This window comes from Macaca fascicularis, chromosome 16 (assembly GCF_037993035.2).
Source record: "Macaca fascicularis isolate 582-1 chromosome 16, T2T-MFA8v1.1".
Lineage (NCBI taxonomy): Eukaryota > Metazoa > Chordata > Mammalia > Primates > Cercopithecidae > Macaca > Macaca fascicularis.
Genome location: NC_088390.1, coordinates 72,547,465 through 72,567,277, shown reverse-complemented (window position 1 = coordinate 72,567,277; position 19,813 = coordinate 72,547,465). Strand labels below are relative to the sequence as shown.

Sequence of the window (19,813 nt, the reverse complement as noted above, 5' to 3'; positions counted from 1 at the left end):
CATGAGAATGCTGTATCAAAAATCTAATTTCAAATATTCTTTCTGGGCTGGAAACTAGCCATTCTCTTCCACAGACTTACCTTTCTAAGTTTTTAGGGTTTTCTGGTCATAGTCAATTTCTGGGCACAGATCTTAGGTTGTCTCTAGTTCATTATAGTTTTAATCTGGGCTGATAAATGTGTAATACAGAAATTATACAGGAGGGGAAAAAAGCATGGAATTGTTATGTTTTAAAAAGTAAAGAATCACCATAATTGTGTTTTTTTTTTTTTTTTTTTTGAGATGGAGTCTCGCTCTGTCGCCCAGGCTGGAGTGCAGTGGCGTGATCTTGGCTCACTGCAAGCTCCGCCTCCCGGGTTCACGCCATTCTCCTGCCTCAGCCTCCTGAGTAGCTGGGACTACAGGCGCCCGCCACCACGTCTGGCTAATTTTTTGTGTTTTTAGTAGAGACAGGGTTTCACCGTGTTAGCCAGGATGGTCTTGATCTCCTGACCTTGTGATCTGCCCTGCTCGGCTTCCCAAAGTGCTGGGATTATAGGCGTGAGCCACTGCACCCGGCCATAATTGTGTTTTTATGATGTGAGTCCAAAGATTATTTATATTCAGTGTATGAGTGAGAATTAATTTAAGAACAAAGAGCTTCTTGGACATAAGCACAAAACTTCCTGTTAACTAATTTTTATGAGAATAATTCATCTTTTCACGTCGCCCCTCCCCCCCACAACACACTTTAAAGCTACTGTGGTATACCACAATCAAAACTTTTTGTAAAAGAACTTAAAGAGAAGAGCCTGGGTTTATTTTTTAATCTTTTACTTTTTGAAATCTAGTTACTGTGTGAATATATTATTAAGGCAGCTCATAGCCCTAAGCTGCTGTACTAGTCATTATTTAGAACTGAGAACCAGGCCGGGCGCGGTGGCTCACGCTTGTAATCCCAGCACTTTGGGAGGCCGAGGCAGGTGGATCACCTGAGGTCGGGAGTTCAAGACCAGCCTGACCAACATGGAGAAACCCCGTCTCTACTAAAAATACAAAATTAGTCGGGGTGGTGGCACATGCCTGTAATCCCAGCTACTCGGGAGGCTGAGGCAGGAGAATCGCTTGAACCCGGGAGGCGGAGGTTGCGGTGAGCGGAGATCGCCCCATTGCCCTCCAGCCTGGGCAAAAAGAGTGAAACTCTGTCTCAAAAAAAAAAAAAAGAACTGAGAACCCTAGTTCAGTTGTAACCCAATCCTTTCCTCTGAGGGCAATACAGCATTACCAGACAAGCACACAAAACTCTCATGGCGCTGAATGACATGTATTTTGTCCTTTTTTTCTCTCTCCCTTCCCCCCTCTTTCTCTTCTTTTCCTCCCTCCCTTTCCCTGCTTTCCCTTCTTTCCTCCCTTCCTTTCTTCCTTCTTTCCTTCCTCCCTTCTTTCCTGTCCGTCCTCTTTGTTTCCCCTTTTATCTCTTCTATCTTTTCCTCTTTTATCTCTTTCATCTTTTCCTCTCTATTTCTTCCTTCTTTCCTCCCTCTCCTCTTCCTTTTTCCCTTTTGTATTTCAGGAAGTTTATTCGAAAAAGTCTCCTGTTTCTTTGGATGATAGTGACATTGAAGCTCGCCTTAATAGTTGGAATCTTGGGGTAAAAAAAAGTATTTGCTTTATGTATATATAGATGTGTCAAAGTCATATTGTATGTGGATAATATCTGAACTAATTTGATTTTATTCAGTGAACGTTGGATGTTAGACATTTGTTACTGTGTGGCCTTGAGAAAGGCTTAAGTATAGGAAATAAATAACATTCTGAACAAACATAAAATAGTCCCTGTCCCCAACAAGCTAACTTTCTTATGTGTGAAATAAGAGATATACATATAAAATAGTTAAGTAACAATAATAATTTATGATAGTATATGGTAGAATACCAAGATGAGTTATGTGAGTCACCCGAAGTGGAGGGGAGGGAAGGGAGAACTTGAAGCAACACAGCCATTTGGGTTAAAAACACTCAAGGGGACCCCATGGATGAGCAGCTGTTACGGACAGCAGTTTATAGAGGCTGTGGGTCAAGAAAGTATTTGGAGAGATAGAGAGGTGGGAATTGGTGGCAGAAATAGGCACTAAGAATGACGTGGTGGAGTAAGTGAGCTGTCGTGATTGGGTGTTTAGAATTTATGTATGGAATCTGTGAGCACTGTGTCAGCCTGCATTACATTGGAGCTTTGAATGCTAAATTGAGAAGTTTAGCTTTTAAATTTTAGGCAATATTGAGCCCTGGCGTTTTTTTTCTCATTTCACTTCACATATATGCTAACTGTTTAAATGCTTTTAGGAAACAACAAAAAGTGCTTAAAATGATTTTAGAATATGTTTTATTGTAAAAATAATTTGTAGTTTGAAAAATGTAGAAAAATCAGAGGAATAAAAATCAACAGAGACCTAGTTAACATTTTGTTATATAACATATCTTTTCCTCCCTTTTTTTCTGTGTGTTTTTATAAGATTCAATAAAATTTTATTATAAATACTATCTTATATGCAATTTAACATTTTATATCAGTTTGTAAGAACTCTGTATAAAAGACTGTGAATGGTAGCATTTATTTTTCTTTTGGATGGATATTCCATAAGCTTTTTAAGTGTTCTGCTATTTTTGGACATCTGAGTTGCTCCCAGTTTGTTTAACACAAGTAATTTTGCAGTAAAATTCCTTGTAAGAGTCTTTTTATACATATTTGGTTACTTTCTTAGCTTACATTACATCTTTGGTACATCTTTTGGTACAAGGTTTATACCAATTTCAACCAGCAGTATCAGTTGTCCATTTTCTTCACCAGCAGTATATCAGTTGTCCATTTTCCACCTATTCACTGACATTAGGGATTGTTATTTCAAAAAACTTAAAACCTTTCTACTAATAATGGTCTTTAATGAAAGCAGTGCTTTAGGGAAATTGACTTGGTGGGATTATGAAAGTTCTATTGGATATGAGTAGAAATGGAGAAAAGGTCCTGATTATCTTTTAGGTCTTTTTTTCTTCTCTCTTTCCCCTCCCCTTCCCTTCCCTTCCCTTCCCTTCCCTTCCCTTCCCTTCCCTTCCCTTCCCTTCCCTCCCCTCCCCTCCCCTCCCCTCCCCTCCCCTCCCCTCCCCTCCCCTCCCCTCCCCTCCCCTCCCCTCCCCTTCCCTTCCCTTCCCTTCCCTTCTTTCAGACAGAGTCTTCCTGTGTTGCACAGGCTGGAGTGCAGTGGTGCTATCGTGGCTCACTGCAACCTCTGCCTCCCGGGTTCAAGCAATCCTCCTGCCTCAGCCTCCCACGTAGCTGGGATTACAGGTGCGTGCCACCATGCCTGGCTAATTTTTGTATTTTTAGTAGAGACAGGGATTTCACCATGTTGGTCAGGCTGGTCTCGAACTCCTGACCCTCAGGTGATCTGCCCATGTCAGCCTCCCAGAGTACTGGGATTACAAGCATGAGCCACTGCGCCTGGCTGTTTAGGTCTTTATAGTGGACTCCATGTTAGCATGATTGCCGGGAGGAGGGAAAGGTAAAAAGGAAAAACTTTTGAGAGTAAAATGTGCTAAGTGACTGATCGAAGGACTGAACTGAAGGGCACCTAAAGGCTTGGTTCTGAGAAATGGAAATGTTGGCCTTTTGTCAGTTAATTGACTGTCAGATGAGGGCGGACCCATTTTAAAGGTTTTAATTTAGATAGTGGAGTTGAAAACTGGTAAGGTTTAATGGGGTAGTTCAAGGCCTAGAGTTTCTTGAGAGTCAAGAGCTGGAGTTATATGTTGGAGTCACACTGTTTGAGAAGGCAGCTGCGCCCAGAAACTAGAACAGCTCTAGTCTTTGGAGAGCTCGGAGAGTCAGGAGGTCTGGGTGGAGAGCAGAGTGAGGGAGGATGTCTGGCTCATGGAATGGGCACAGTTAGAAGGTTGGGAAATGGATAGGAAATTAAAGTAATGTGGACCTCCTATTAATTTTGGGAGTTTTCTAGAGAAAGAGAGAAGTAGAATTGATGAAAGGAGGATAATAAATCAAAAGAAAAACGTTTTCATGTTTTAAGGTGCAGGGGAAGTTGCCATTGGAGGGAAGTCCTGTTACCAGTATAGGAGAAGAGCACAGGAAATCCTTCAGAAAGACAAATTCCTTTTGCCAGAGAGCAACATCAAAGTGGAAAAGAAAATTCTGGAGCTATCCTTTTAAACTCGCCTTTTCCCTTAGCCACTTGAACCATGATATACATTACTTAGCACATAGAGTACTTTTCACGGTTGTTTAACTGTTCTGAGAATTAAATCTTTCTTGGTATAATAAAATTAAAATATAACATTTAAGATATTGTGAGGTAATACCTTAGAAGTAGGTCTGTCTAGGGTTTTGTTTCACATTTTTATTGTTCAAAGAATACAATAACAGTGTAAAATATAAAAGTCTTGCATTTTTATGTATTTATACCATATAGGCATTAATCAGGCTGAGCTATATCTCTTTATTACAGTAGAATAATTTAAGTATCCAACTTATTAGAAAGCTTAGATTTTGCTTTGATTGTAGTTTTGTATGAGACTGCGTGATTGGCTTTTTTCTTTCTTCCTCCGAGTGATCCATTAGGAGCTAGAGTTAATGTTTGTGCTCTGGACTACGGATACACTTCTTATATACTGGTGTTCTTGTCAGCACCTTCATTCTGATGCATTAGATGTTGTAGGATTTGAATTGTCTAGTTTTTGTTAAAAATCAAAATTTCCCCAAATATATTCTTTATTTTCCCAGAAATCAAATTCCCAAATATATTCTTTATTTTCCCAGGAGTATGTTAGTATTTTTTCTAGGAATACATAATTCAAGTAGAGCTTTATTTATTAAAAACTAGCAATGATATTTTTCTCTTGTATTTTTTCTTAATATTTAACCTTTTCAACATTTAGTTTTTGTGACGCTTTCTTGCTTTCTCAATATATTTTATACCTATTTCGTGTCTGACTCTCTAAGTCACAAGCTGAAAGGTTGTGCTGTGGGTATTCGCTATTTGTAAGTTCATCTGAGTACTTGCATGGATGGAGGCTTTGGAACATTCTCCCTTTAGTGACTCATGGATCATTGTGAAACATTCTATGTGTACCCATTTGAAAAAAAAACTTTAAAAAATATGTCTTATTTGGTTTTTCAAGTTTTAGATTCTATTATTTATTTTGTGATTAATATAATATCTTAAGATCTATGTCAGGAATATTGGAAGTTTTTGATGTTGACTAGGAATTATTTGTAGCTTCCTTTTTAAAGTGCTGTAGTTTTAAGGTAGCAGGAAAAAGTCCTAAGTATGTTCATTCTGGTTTCTAGAATGTGCTTGTGAATTTTCTTTGATAAGTGAGGTGTATAATATTAACATTCAATGAAAATCACAATCATGAAACAAGTTCCCTTTGAATTTAAATCCCTTTATCTACTTTATAGGTATAGAAATGGATGGGAAACATTAGCTTGCTGACACAATTGAAACCTGCCATTGAATGAAGCTTTTAAATTGAATCACTAAAAATCATGGTCATTACTGACTGATGGTTTAAAAGAAAAATGACCATACATAGAAAGACCAACTTTTATCCTAAGAAAATTATGTTATTGTTACTCTTGTGTGGTAATTGAATTGATAATATTTTCTTTGCAATTCTAATTATACATAGATTTGTAGTCTTTGTTATTTTTTCCTTTTCCTCCTTTCTCTTCTCTTTTTTTTTTTTTTTTTGAGACGGAGTCTCACGATGTTGCCCAGGCTGGAGTGCAGTGGCGCGATCTCGGCTCACTGCAAGCTCCGCCTCCTGGGTTCACGCCATTCTCCTGCCTCAGCCTCCTGAGTAGCTAGGACTACAGGCACCTGCCACCGCGCCCGGCTAATTTTTTTTTTTTTGTATTTTTAGTAGAGACGGGGTTTCACTGTGGTCTCGATCTCCTGACCTTGTGATCCGCCCGCCTCGGCCTCCCAAAGTGCTGGGATTACAGGCTTGAGCCACCGCGCCCGGCCTCTCTTCTCTTTTTTTTTCTCTTCTTTTTTTCTTTTCCTCTTCTTCATGGGTCTTTATTATAATTTACTTAAGGTACAGAGAGGGGAAATATGTTGTGTTCATTAACGGGGTACTTTGTGGTATGATTAGTTGGGGCAGTTCTCATTAAGTAAGCATGTAATTTCAGCTGTCTTATCTAGTTTTATTTTAGGCAATTTCATGGTTTTTTTCATGTAGGTTAGAAACCTGCCCCTTTTCTTTTCTTTTTTCTCCTTTTCTTTTCTTTTGAGACAGGGTCTTGCTCTGTCACCCAGGCTAAAGTGCAGTGGCAAGACCATAGCTCACTGCAGCCTTGAACTCATGGATTCAAGTGATCCTCTTGCCTCAGCCTCTTGAGTAGCTAGTGGTGCACACCACTATGCCTGACTCCTGTCCATTTCATACTACACAATGGTCTTGGAGAGAAACTGAGCTGAACATTCCGATATTTTAGGCTTCTCATTCAGCTGTAGTTTTCTACAAATGAGTGAAAGTGTCAGATTTTGAGACTAGGACAAAGTTACCCAAATGAAGAAGAGTTATGAGAGTGGTTTACCTAAAAAATTAATACTTTGATAAGACAAATTCTCTTTGTCTTTCTCTAGAGTATAAAAATATCTGGAAGTATCTACTCAAAATGGTAACTGATAATTCCACATGGTAAAATATAAGCACTTATTTTCTTAACATTTTAAGTGTTTTTAAAAAATATTAAGTATTTATTATTCATAAAAAACAAAGCCATAACAGTATTTATAGCATTTTCCCCAAAGCTTGCATTTGGGGAGTGTAACTATATTCAGAGTTTTATATGAGAAGTTGACATTTATTTGTTTTAAAAGTGAATGTAAACTTCTGGCCATCAGTAAATCTATTACAGCCAGGTTCTCCCACAACCAAGAATTCTGGACAAAATACAGAAAGCAAACCACTTGGGGACTCTGAAAAGTCAATAATAACAGGCCGATTGAGAGGGAAGTTGGACTATGAAGAATCACTGATACAGTGGCAGGAAGTTTCCTGGTTTTCTGTTTGTGTTTTTTTCTTCCTTAACTCCCAACTTTGACTCCATGGTGGGCCAAACTGAGGGACTGTGTAGCAGGCGTGGATGGCAGAAACTTACAGAGCAGTCCATCTTTTTGGCCAGAGAAGTGGGAGAATGGAAGAATGTGAGGGGATTTTTTTTTTTTTTTTAAATTTCCTGGCCCTGCCTCTACACCAGCCCCAGTGGAAAAACTATGCTATTGTGGTCTCAGGGCAGCAGTTAGCGCCCATCTGTTTGGATAGATCAACAGATAAAAGAAACCTCTGTTCATGCAAAGAATTGGGAGGAACATTTTATATACTGTTTTTTTCCTATGTCTTTTTGCTTGCTATTATACTTTGCTCTCAGAGTGGGCCTAGTCACATGGAACTGTGAATAGTTCCTTCAAACTCTGAAGGAACTTCATTATTTTGGCCAGTGGGACTGAGAAAGAAGCTGTCAGAGCCAGAGAGGTATGCAGGGAAATCCAGGAATGGAAAGAGTGGGAGAAGGGGATTGCTAGTTCTGTGTATGAACCAATACAAGTTCCAGTCTTTCTCCAAGGTGGACACATGTGGAACATATCCCCCAAATCATAGTCTCATAGAAGTCTTAGAGAACTGAATTGTGATATAAACTATTGCCCTAGTCCCAGACCACACCAAGTGGTACATGTGAGGGGCAGACTCAAATGACATAGGAAAGACTTCAAACTTGGAACTGACACCAGAGCTTCTGTCTGTAGAAGGAGATGGAATTTGCAGACTGATCTGAAGGCAGTTGATTGTCCCCTGAGACAAACAAGCATCACCATTTTTCAGAACCTCACAATATAATTATAATGATTAAGATGATAATTTTTCAGATCATAGAGAATTAAACTGGAGATTGGCAACAAATTATTTGGGAAATCCACAAAGATTTAGAAATTAACACACTTCTGAATAATCCAGGGGTAAAAGAAAAAATCTTAAGGGAAATGAGAAAATATTTAAAATGACAACACAACATATCTAAATGTGTGGGATGTAGCCAAAGTAGGTTTCACTGGGAAATTTACAGCATGAAATACTTACTTTAGAAAAGAAGAGGGGGTTCTATTTCTAGAATGGTAGCATGAGGAGCTCCACAGATGTGCTCCGTAGCAAAACAAGCATCATTGGTAATTGGTAATTAAAAGTCTCTGGAAATTGTCCTAAAGGCATAGAGCAAATGAAGACATTTATTCAAGAAAATCAATTACAGCTTGGTAAGAACAGCAAGAGTTTTTGGCACGTGAACCACGACTTGCTTTCACTTTTCCCCTGTTCCTCCTCAAGCTCAGCTTCGCAGAAATTCCATTCCCAGTGGGTGTGGCAAAGAAGATGAAGTTTCTCTCCCCTCAGCTCCCAATCGAGGGATACAGTATCGTATTGGGAGGGGCGTGCTGCCGAATTTCTTATCCCTTTGAAGTCTGAGTGGAGGTGGCTAAATTCCTGGTGAGTGCAGCTTAGTGGTTGGGGGAGAGGGCTGTCTTCCTCCACTCAGCCAAGACTGATACGGCAGAAGCTCTACCCCAGACACAGTAGGCCAAGAATACTGTGGCCTTGATTGTCTTTACCTCGACTTGTTCATAGGATAGAGATTTCACTCCAGGAGTCGCAAACCAGGAACAAGAAAGCTCCCTCTGCACAGTGCCTAGTGTAGTAGCTCAGAGATTTTTGCACAGGGGGAGAGGCAGTCTGAAGATCAGTGAGATAAGAAGCTCTCCTCCAAGAAATGGACTAATGGAAACAGTGTGGGGAAGTTCAAGCCTAAGGATGCTCTAGAAAACAATGGAGATTTTAGTGGTCAACAAATAAGAGGAATCTTGTAGTACCTACTAATTAACAGCAATAAGCTAAACCACAAGCTAGTACAGTCACCAGAGAGAACCAGGGACAGAGACAGCCAAGAAGAGTCCTCCTGGGGTCAGAACAATTCTCAGAGACTACCTCAGCATCTATCCCTGCCTGAATTTAATTGAGTCAGGCTATGGAGCAATTTATGACCCAGGGTATTGTTGAAAATAATAGAACAAATGGCCAGCAATTAGTAGACATAAAAGCTGGGTGTGATATCAAATTAGATATACAATTTAATAAAAAGATAAGGGGAAAAAACAGAGGAGCCCTGCTGAATCCACTGTCATCACAGGTGATTGTGTGCATGCCCAAGGCTGCATGCACTGAGGGGTGACTCCAAAGTCTTCACACTGTGGGAGAAATATACTTTATGAAATAGTCTAGCCAAGCCACTAATCAAATAAACAAATGAAAACAACTAAAGTTACTCATGGAGAGGGGAATCAGTGTCCAAAGTTGCTACACTGTATTACCTAAAATGTCCAGTTTTCAAGAAAAAAAATTACAAGACATGCAAAGAAACAGGAATGTATAGCCCTTATACAGAGAAAAATTATGCAACAGAAATGGCCTGTGAGAGGGCCGAGAGACCAGATTTAACAAACAAAGACTTCAAAAGAGCCATTATAAATGTGTTCAAAGAACTAAAGGAAACGATGTTTAAAGAAGTAAAGAAAGCTGTGATGGGCCGGGCGTGGTGGCTCATGCCTGTAATCCCAGCACTTTGGGAGGCTGAGGCGGGCCGATCACAAGGTCAAGAGATCAAGACCATCCTGGCTAACATAGTGAAACCTCATCTCTACTAAAAATACAAAAAGTTAGCTGGGCATGGTGGCGCACACCGGTAGTCCCAGCTACTCGGGAAGCTGAGGCAGGAGGATCACTTAAACCTGGGAAGTGGAGGTTGCAGACAGCCGAGATCGCACCACTGCACTCCAGCCTTGGCGACAGAGCGAGATTCCATCTCAAAAACAAAAACAAAAACAAAAAACAGAAAGCTGTGATGACCATATCTCATCAAATACAGAATATCCTAAAGAGATTTAAATTATAAAAAAGAACCAGAGCTGGGCACAGTGGCATGCACCTATAGTTCCAGCTCCTCAGGAGGCAGAGGAGGAAGGATTGCTTGAGCCCGGGAGTTTGAGGCTGTAGTGTGCTGTGATCATATCTGCGAATAGCCACTGTACTCCAGCCTGGGCAACATGGTGAGAACCCCATTGCTAAAAACAAAAAGCAAAAAAAAAAAAGCAGATGGAAATTACAGTGTTAAACAGTATAACCGAAGTGAAAAATTCACTATAGGGGCTCAGCAATAGATTTGAACTGGCAGAAGATTCAGTGACTTGAAGATAGATTGATAGAGATTATGCAGGCCAAAGAAGAGAGAAAAAAGAATGCAGAAAAATGAACATTGCCTCAGGTAAATGTGGGATACCATTAAGTGCACCAACATATGTGTAATGGGTGTACCAGAACAAGAGAAGACAAAGGAGCAGAAAATATATTTGAAGAACAATTGGCTGCAAAATTTCTGATTTGATGAGAAACATCAATTTGCACATCCAAAAAGCTCAAAGCACTTCAAGTTTAAATATAAAGAGTCACACCTAGCAACAGTACTAAGATTGCTGAGAAACAAAGAGAAAATCTTTTTTTTTTTTTTTTTGAGACGAAGCATTGCTTTTGTTGCCCAGGCTAGAGTGCAATGGCACGATCTCAGCTCACTGCAACTTCTGCCTCCCACGTTCAAGCAATTCTTCTGCCTCAGCCTCCCGAGTAGCTGGGATTACATACAGGCAGGCGCCACCACGCCCGACTAATTATTTGTATTTTTAGTAGAGATGGGGTTTCACCATGTTGGTCAGACTGGTCTCAAACTCCTGACCTCAGGTGATCCCCCTGCCTCGGCCTCCCAAAGTGCTGGGATTACAGGCATGAGCCACCGCACCCGGCTGACAAAGAGAAAATCTTGAAAGCACCAAGAGAGAAAAGAAGAAAGTTCTAAATGACAAATCTAAGCCCCCATCTAAAGAAACTGGTGAAAGAACAAGTTAAACCCAAAGTAAGCAAATGACGGAAATAATAAAGATTACAGTAGAAATCAATGAAATTGAACACAAAAAAGCAATAAAGAAAATCAGTGAAACCAAAAGCTGGATTTTTAAGTGATGAATGGAATCAATGAACTTTTAGCCAGACTGACAAAGAATGAAAAGAAGAATGGATTTGCTAGTATCAAGAATGAAAGAGGAGATATCATTACAGACACTGTAGACACTCAAAGTATAATAAGAGATTACTGCAAGCAACTCTGGGCATAAATTTGACACTGTAGATGAAAGGGAAAAAGTCCTTGAGCAACACAGACTACCAAAATTAAGATGAAATAGATAACCTGAATAGTCCTATAGCTATTAAATAAATATAATTTGTATTTTAAAACCTCCCAACAGGCCGGGTGCAGTGGCTCACGCCTGTAATTCTAGCACTTTGGGAGGCCAAGGTGGGCGGATGACCTGAGGCCAGGAGTTCGAGACCAGCCTGGCCAACATGGTAAAACTTTGTCTCTACTAAAAATACAAAAATTAGCTGGGTGTGGTGGCATGTGCCTGTAGTCCTAGCTGCATGGGAGGCTGAAGCAGGAGAATTGCGTGAACCCAGGAGGTGGAGATTGCAATGAGCTGAGATCGTGCCACTGCACTCCAGCCTGGGCGATGGAGTGAGACTCCATCTCAAAAACAAAAACAAAAGCCTCCCAACAAAGCAAACTTGAGGGCTGCATGGTGTCACTGACAAATTTAATCAAACAATTAAGGGAGAAATAATACCAGCTCTATACCATCTCCACCAGAAGAGGGAACACTTTCCAGCTCATGTTGTGAGGCCAGTTTCATCTTAGGGAGATAGTCACATATCTGGCAAATACCTTTATCCAGAATATATAAAGATTCTTAAACCTCAACAATAAGAAAACAACCTAATTAAAAGATGGGACAAAAGATACTGTGATGAGACACCACTACACACCTATTACAGTGGTGAAAACAAACAAAGACCTGACAATGCAAAATGCTAGCGAGGATGAGAAGCAACTGGAACCCTCACCTCTTGCTGCAAAATATTACTTGGAAAACAGTTGGCACTTAAAAAAAATTAAAACACATTTATCACATGACCCAGCAATCTCACTCCTAAGTATTTACTCAAGTGTGATGAAAGTCTGTGTTCACACAAAAACCTTATGTGCAAGTATTTATAACAGCTCTCTGTCTCCTCTTTTTTAGTAATTGTTCAAAACTGCAAATAGTCCTAAATGCCTCTCAACTGGAGACTGGATACACAAATTATATGTGCATCTATACAATGGAATACTTTTTAGTAATGAAAAGGACTCAATTATCAAATCACACAAAAAAGTGGATGAATTTCAAATATATTATATTGAATGAAAAGGCTAAATTGAATGAAAGTAGACTAAAAAGGCTGTTTTTTTTTTTAATTGCATTTATATGGTATTGTGGAAATGGTAAAACTATAAGGATGGAGAACAGGTTAGTAGTTTCTAGGTGTCGAGCTAGAATTTGGTTACAAGGGTATAAATGGCACTAGGGATTTTTATTTTATTATATTTTAAGTTCCAGGGTACATGTGCAGGATGTGCAAGTTTGTTATATATGTGTGCCATGGTGGTTTGCTGCACCTACTAACCCAACACTTAAGCCCAGCATGCATTAGCTCTTTTTTCTAATGCTCTCCCCACAACCCTCTAGACTCCCCCGACAGGCCCCAGCGTGTGGTGTTCCCTTCCCTGTGTCCATGTATTCTCACTGTTCAGCTTCCACTAATAAGTGAGAACATGTGCTGTTTGGTTTTCCATTCCTGTGTTAGTTTGCTGAGGATACTGGCTTCCAGCTTCGTCCATGTCCCTGCAAAGGACATGATCTTTTTTCTTTTTATGGCTGCACAGTATTCCCTGGTATATATGTAACACATTTACTTTATCCAATCTATCATTGATGGGCATCTGAGTTGGTTCCATGTCTTTGCTATTGTGAATAAGAACTAGGGATTTTTTTTTTTTTTGGTTTGATGGAACTATTTTGTTTTTAAAAAATTTTTAATTATTGATACATATTAGTTCATATTTATGGGGATGTGATATTTTGATACAAGCATACCATGTGTTATAATCAAATGAGAGTTATTTTGATATCATTTACCTCAAACATTTACCATTTCTTTGTGTTAGGAATAGTTCAATGCCATTTTTCAGTTATTTTGAAGTATACAGTAAGTTATTGTTAACTATAGTTACCCTACCATGCTACTGAACAGTAGATTTTATTCCTTCTATCTAGCTATATTTTCGTACCCATTTGCCAGCCCCTATTTAACCCTCATTCCCCACTATCCCTCCCAGCTTCTGGTAACATCATTCTATTTTATACCTCCATGAGTTCATTTTATTTTTTATAGCTAGCACATTAGCACATATGAGTGAGAACATGTGATATTTGTCTTCTGTGCTTGCCTTATTTCATTTAACATAATGTCCTCCAGTTCTATTCATGTTGTTGCGAATGACAGTATTTCATTCTTATGGCTAAATAATATTCAATTGTGTGTATATACCACGTTTTCTTTATCCATTTATCCTTTGATGGGCAATTAGATTGATTCCATATCTTGGCTACTGTGAATAGTGCTGCAGTAAACATGGGAGTTTACCATACATGCAATAATCTGTCCCGTGTTTATTACAGCACTGTTAGATATCTCTTCCATATACTGATTTCCTTTCTTTCGGATGTAGACCCAGCATTGGGATTGATGGATCCTATGGTAGTTCTATTTTTATTTCTTAGAAACTGCCATACTGTTCTCCATAGTGGCCGTGCTAATTTACATTCCCACCACCAGTGTCTAGGCGCTCCCCTTTCTCCACATCCTAGCCAGCATTCTTTATTGCCTGTCATTTTGATACAAGCCATTTTTAACTAATGTGAGATGGTATCTTACTGTGGTTTTGATGTGCATTTCTTTTATGATTAATGATTTGAGTATTTTTTTCATATATCTGCTGGCCATTTGTATGTCTTCTTCTGAAGAGTGTCTATTGAGATCTACCCATTTAAAAATGAGGGTTTTTCCCCCCCCTATTAAGTTGTGTGAACTCTTTATATATTTTTGTCATTAATCCCATGTCAGATGCTTAGTTTGCAAATATCTTCCATTTTGTGGGTTGTCTCTTCACTTTGTTCATTGTTTCCTTTGCTGTGCAGAAGCTTTTTAGCTTGATGTGGCCCATCTGTCCATTTTTGCTTTGGCTGCTTGTGCTTTTGAGGTCTTGCTCAAATAATCTTTGCAGAGACCAATGTCCTGGAGTGTTTCCCCAACAGAACTGTTTTCATTGTATTTTGCTAGTTATAGCACTGTACGCTTTTGTCAAAGCTCACAGAGCCATAGAGTGAATTTAAATTTAAAAAATTAAAAAAGTTAATATATTCTGTTCTTTCCATGAGGAGTCAGCCATGAGCAACATTTTATTTTTTTTGTCTTGTGTTTTATTTATTGTTTTAAAGGAAAAGAAAGAAATTATTTGTGCTCCTGACCTGCAAGGATATATTCTATTTATAGCTACAGCTAACGATGGGTAAAAGAGCTGAAGCCTATCAGAGTGACTAATAATTTCTCTTTTTCTATGTAGTACGTTTCCTTTTAAAAACCATGATTCACCTAGAGTTATCTTTTTGAAAGAACTAAAAAAAATTTTGAGGCTGGGTGGGGTGGCTCACACCTGTAATCCCAGCACTTTGGGAGGTCGAGGTGGGCGGATCATGAGGTCAAGAGATCCAGACCATTCTGGCCAACATGGTGAAACCCCATCTCTACTAAAAATACAAAAATTAGCTGGGATGGTGGCATGTACTTGTAGTTCCAGCTACTTGGGAGGCTGAGGCAGGAGAATTGCTTGAACCCAGGAGGCGGAGGCTGCAGTGAGCCGAGATTGTGCCACTGCTTTCCAGCCTGGCAACAGAGCAAGACTCTATCTCAAAAAATAAATTAATTAATTTAAAAAAAAAGGTGATTGGAGAAATTACTGTGCTTCATGTATTATTTTTAAAATGGTATGGCAGTTTCTAAAAGTGAATACAAGGTATGGTTCCGGAAGAAAGACCAACTGAAAAAATGGGATATGGATTTATAGACTCTTCAGATAGTCATGGGATAGTTATAAAACTGATTCAATTGGGGCATAAAGAAATTCTAGTTAAATGAGTTCATTTAAATAAAGCTAGACAGTAACATCAAAAGGATAGTTCCCTTTCCATGTTTTCACCTGAAAGCTTAAAATGAAGTACACACTCCTGAATAGCTTTGTGTAAAAACAGTAATGAAAATCAAGTGCAGACTAAAATAAATAATGGTAAAATTTGACAAAGCGTTCTGTGATGTGCCCAAAGTGATAACTGAGGATCAAAGATCCCGTATTTAATTTAATCAATTAAAAAAACAAACCAAGCCAAAATTTAAAAAAAGCATACAAGAAACAATCAAAATTTCCCCCAAAGCATTAGAACAAATCAATGCAACAGAAGCTGGATCTTTGCAAAGAACAATAAAACAGAAAACTTTATGGTGTCTTCAGTGTGATCTAGAAACGAGAGAGGACAAAAAAAACAATGTTAATTGTTGAAAAGAGATCATAATGGTAGATACAGAGCTCTCACAATTATAGGTAAGCACTGTATCTGCTGATATATAAAATGAATCGGTGTGTAAGGAACATTACAAATTTCGAGGAAAAGTTGGTAAATACTTTTTTCATTACTTACCCTTCCCTTGTCTTGTAGCTGGGTCAATTTTTTTCTAACCCTCTGCTGGGTCAAAATTTTCTTCCTCTGTTCTTCTGCAAGAAATGTGGGAAGCCTGGCCATTGTACTCAGTGTGGCCTTCATTTTGGGGCTGATTGAGACCTGCTTTAACCTTCATTTCGGGGCTTGTTGAGGGCAGCTGTCACATTAGCCCCAAAATGAAGGCCACACTGAATACAATGGCCAGGCTTCTCACATTTCTGTTACCCCAGCTGGAGTGCAGTGGCGTGATCTCGGCTCACTGCAGCCTCTGCCTCCCAGGTTTAAGTGATTCTCCTACTTCAGCTTCCTGAGTAGCTAGGATTATAGGTGTCCGCCACCATGCCCAGCTAATTTTTATACTTTTAGTAGAGACAGGGTTTTGCCATGTTGGCCAGGCTGGTCTCGAACTCCTGATCTCAGATGATCCATCTGCCTTGGCCTCCTAAAGTGTTGGATTACAGGCATGAGCCACCGTGCCTGTCCAGGTAATTTTCTTTTTTTTTTGTAATTAAAAAAAGTGACCATTCTTGAGAGTAGTTAGTGACAATGTATTGTGTGGTTTTATTATGTGTTTTCCTGATGACTAATAAAGTTAGGTGCACTTAATATGTTTATTGTCAATTTGGATAGCCTCTCAGAGTAATGTGTTTACTGAAAGCTTTGTCAGTTTCCCTGGTGTCTGCCTTTTTTCCTATTCCTATATAAGAGCTTTTTCTCTGTTCTGCATGAGAATCCTTTTTGGAATATAGTATTATAAATTTTCTGTGGAAAATGGTTTTAAAGTTCTAAAATACTGACTTAAGAACATAATTTTGGAGCATATTCAATTCGGTGTTGAAGAGTGAATTTATTTTGTTCTATGGAGAGAGTTTTGTCACTTCTGACTGATGCTATGATTTAAAAACATTTATTTTAGTTGTGTTGCTGGTAATATATTGCTTGACAATGTCCTTCTCTCTAAGATAGCATATCAGATAAAGTGCCTTTTAAGTTTTCTGGAAATGTAAAACTTCTCTATTTGATAACCATTACTTTATAAGAGGTTCTTTGCTTATGTCAGTTTGACCAAATGCCAAGTAATTTTAAAAAACAAGTGGACAGAAAACCCTAACAACCAACAAACAAATCTGCTACAAAAATAAACAAAATAAAATGTCAAAAGCCAGTTTTCATTAAAAAGTATTCAGATGTCTGTTTTCATGTCTAGCCTAAGTTATTACATATTTTATTATTGTGATTCTATTTGCCTGTTAAGCAAGAAATGTGCAGACATGTTATTTATTCGTGCCATTGGAACTTAATTATTTTCAGCTTTGCTTTCTATACAATATTTTCTTTGACTTCAGTGTTTCATTTAAGTCCTTTTTATTTTCCATTTTGGACATTTATTGTGGTATTCTTTTTTTGAGGTAGTATGAGAGAACAAGAACTTTTCTAAAAGAGCATAAAAAAGGTAAATGTTAAGACTGTTTACAGATTGCTTCAAGTTCCATGTTACTTGTGGATTACAAAGTGGGAACATTGAACTTCAAAGCACATCTGGCTGCTGTTACAAAATCAGAAAATAGATTGCTTATTTCCCCCAAATAGACTCAAGAACATGCTTTACTGTGAATAATTTCCATTGCATATTAAAATTGGTTATGAGATAAACCCAGTGTATTGTAAATGAATAACAATATAATTCACTGTTGTTTACAGTGTTTATTGTTGCTTTAAAAAATCAGAATAGATGTTTTCTATTTATTTGTCAACTTGAGAAAGGAAATTTATGATGCTAGAATGAGTCTTTAGCTTCTTTATTTAATGGCTTTTAAAGATGAAGAGGATGAAATAGGAGTTACTTCTGCATAGTTGAAATGCTACATTGTAATTAGCTGAACCAATATTTTGTACCCTGCTTGTAAATGTAGAGCTGAATAAAAATAAATCACAGATGGTTTTCTTGGCTTTTGGTTTTAAATTTTAAACTTAATTAGAGCTTGAGCATCTTTGAAAGTTCCTGTTTCCTCTTTATTTTTTCCTTTATATTTGATTCTGCTTCATGAATTAGGGTTTTGTATATCTGCAGAATTGCATGTATCTTTGAAGAACTTACTTTCTATGCTGCTTTATACAAAACCCTGCAACATTCCAAAAATAAAGAATTATTACCTAGTATATGTGTATATATATACATATACATATATATACACCTTCAGCTGGTACATATTTAATTGCCTGTACTTTGCTTCCTGCTGGAAATTTGCTGCTTCTATTTTTCAAGTTGCAGGGTGTATATGGCACTGTGCTACTTATTTTTATTTTATTTTATTTATTTACTTTTTCTTTGAGACAGAATTTGGCTCTTGTTGCCCAGGGTGGAGTGCAATGGTGCGATCTCAGCTCACTGCAACCTCTACCTCCCAGGTTCAAGTGAGTCTCCTGCCTCAGCCTCCAGAGTAGCTGGGATTATGAGATGGAGTTTCACTCTGGCGCCCAGGCTGGAGTGCAATGGTACGATCTCGGCTCACTGAAACCTCTGCTTCTTGGGTTCAAGTGATTCTCCTGCCTCAGCCTCTGAAGTAGTTAGGATTACAGGTGTGCACACCACCATGCTCTGCTGATTTTTAAAAAATTTTTAGTAGAGACAGGGTTTTGCCATGTTGGCCAGGCTGGTCTTGAACTCCTGACCTCTAGTGATCCACCTGCCTTGGCCTCCCAAAGTGCTGAGATTACAGGCGTGAGCTACCACACCCGGCTGGTACTGTGTTATTTATTGAAGAATATGTGCATTTCTCTGGTACCATGTTGAGGTAGATTGTATTATTATCTTAATGATTGTTTCCCAGAGTAAAAGTACCAATTCATATACCCCACTAGTAGTGTTTCACATCTTGAACATTTTTATTGTAAATTTTTAATTTATGCCAATCTATAAAATTGTAAAATATCACCTCATTGTGATATTACTTTATATTTTTTATATTTGTAAGTATATTGACCATATTTTATATGTTTATGAGCCATTCATAATTCCTCATCAGTGAAATGTGCCCCAAGTTTTTTTCCTCATTTTTTTCAAGTCTGTTGACATCGTTTTTTCACTGAATTTTTTTTTTTTTTTTTTTGAGACGAAGTCTCACTCTTGTCCCCCAGGCTGGAATGCAATGGCGTGATCTCGGCTCACTGCAGCCTCCACCTCCCAGGTTCAAGCGATTCTCCTGCCTAAGCCTCCCCAGTAGCTGGGACTACAGGTGCCTGCCACCACACCCAGCTAATTTTTGTATTTTTAGTAGAGACGGGGTTTCACCATGTTGGCCAGGCTGGTCTCGAGCTCCTGACGTCAGGTGATCCGCCCACCTTGGCCTCCCAAAGTGCTGGGATTACAGGCATGAGCCATTGCACCCGGCCTTTTCACTGGTTTTTAAAGGCCTTGTTTACATGTTTTGGAGACTAATCATTTGTGCAAACATCTCTCAGTTTATGACTTGTTTTTATTATTTTCTTGATGATATATTTTTTGGAGAGGTTCTTAAAATGGTCAAGTTTATTAGTTTCTCTCTTATTGATGCTTTTTTAAAACTTTATTTTAGGTTTGAGGGTACATGTGAAGGTTTGCTACATAGGAAAACACATGTCATCACCCAGGTATTATGCCCAGTACCCAGTAGTTCCCTTTTCTCTCCTCTCCCTCATCCCACCCTCCCCTCTCAAGTAGACCCCAGTGTCCATTTTTTCTTTCTTAGTGTTCATATGTTCTTGTCATTTAGCTCCCACTTATAAGTGAGGGTGTACAGTATTTGGTTTTCTGTTCTTGTGTTTTTAATAGTTTGCTAAGTATAATAGCCTCTAGCTCCATTCATGTTCTTGCAAAAGAAATGATCTCGTTCTTTTTTATCACCATGCCTGGCTAATTTTTTGTGTTTTTAGGAGAAACAGGGTTTTACCATGTTAGCCGGTCTGGTCTCGATCTCCTGACCTCAGATGATCCGCCCAGCTCAGCCTCCCGAGTGGCTGGGACTACAGTC

At 38.7% G+C, this 19,813-nt stretch overlaps 1 protein-coding gene across 45 annotated transcripts in view; it reads left to right on the top strand.

The window, feature by feature from the left end:
• The window catches only part of CEP112 (centrosomal protein 112), a 537,142-nt gene that overhangs the window by 55,982 nt on the left and 461,347 nt on the right, over positions 1-19,813 (top strand). For 40 of the 45 annotated variants that reach the window (XR_012426034.1, XR_010581949.2, XR_012426035.1 and 37 more), the window contains exon 6: positions 1,553-1,630. The exons of 4 other annotated variants lie outside the window; for them this stretch is intronic. Coding sequence is in view for 38 of the 41 variants with exons in the window: in XM_074020161.1 (XP_073876262.1) it covers positions 1,553-1,630 (78 nt within the window). In the remaining 3 variants the exon portion in view is untranslated. Of the gene's footprint in view, positions 1-1,552; positions 1,631-19,307; positions 19,434-19,813 lie in introns of those variants that run through there. One more of the 45 variants, XM_065531874.2, reaches the window with a different exon arrangement.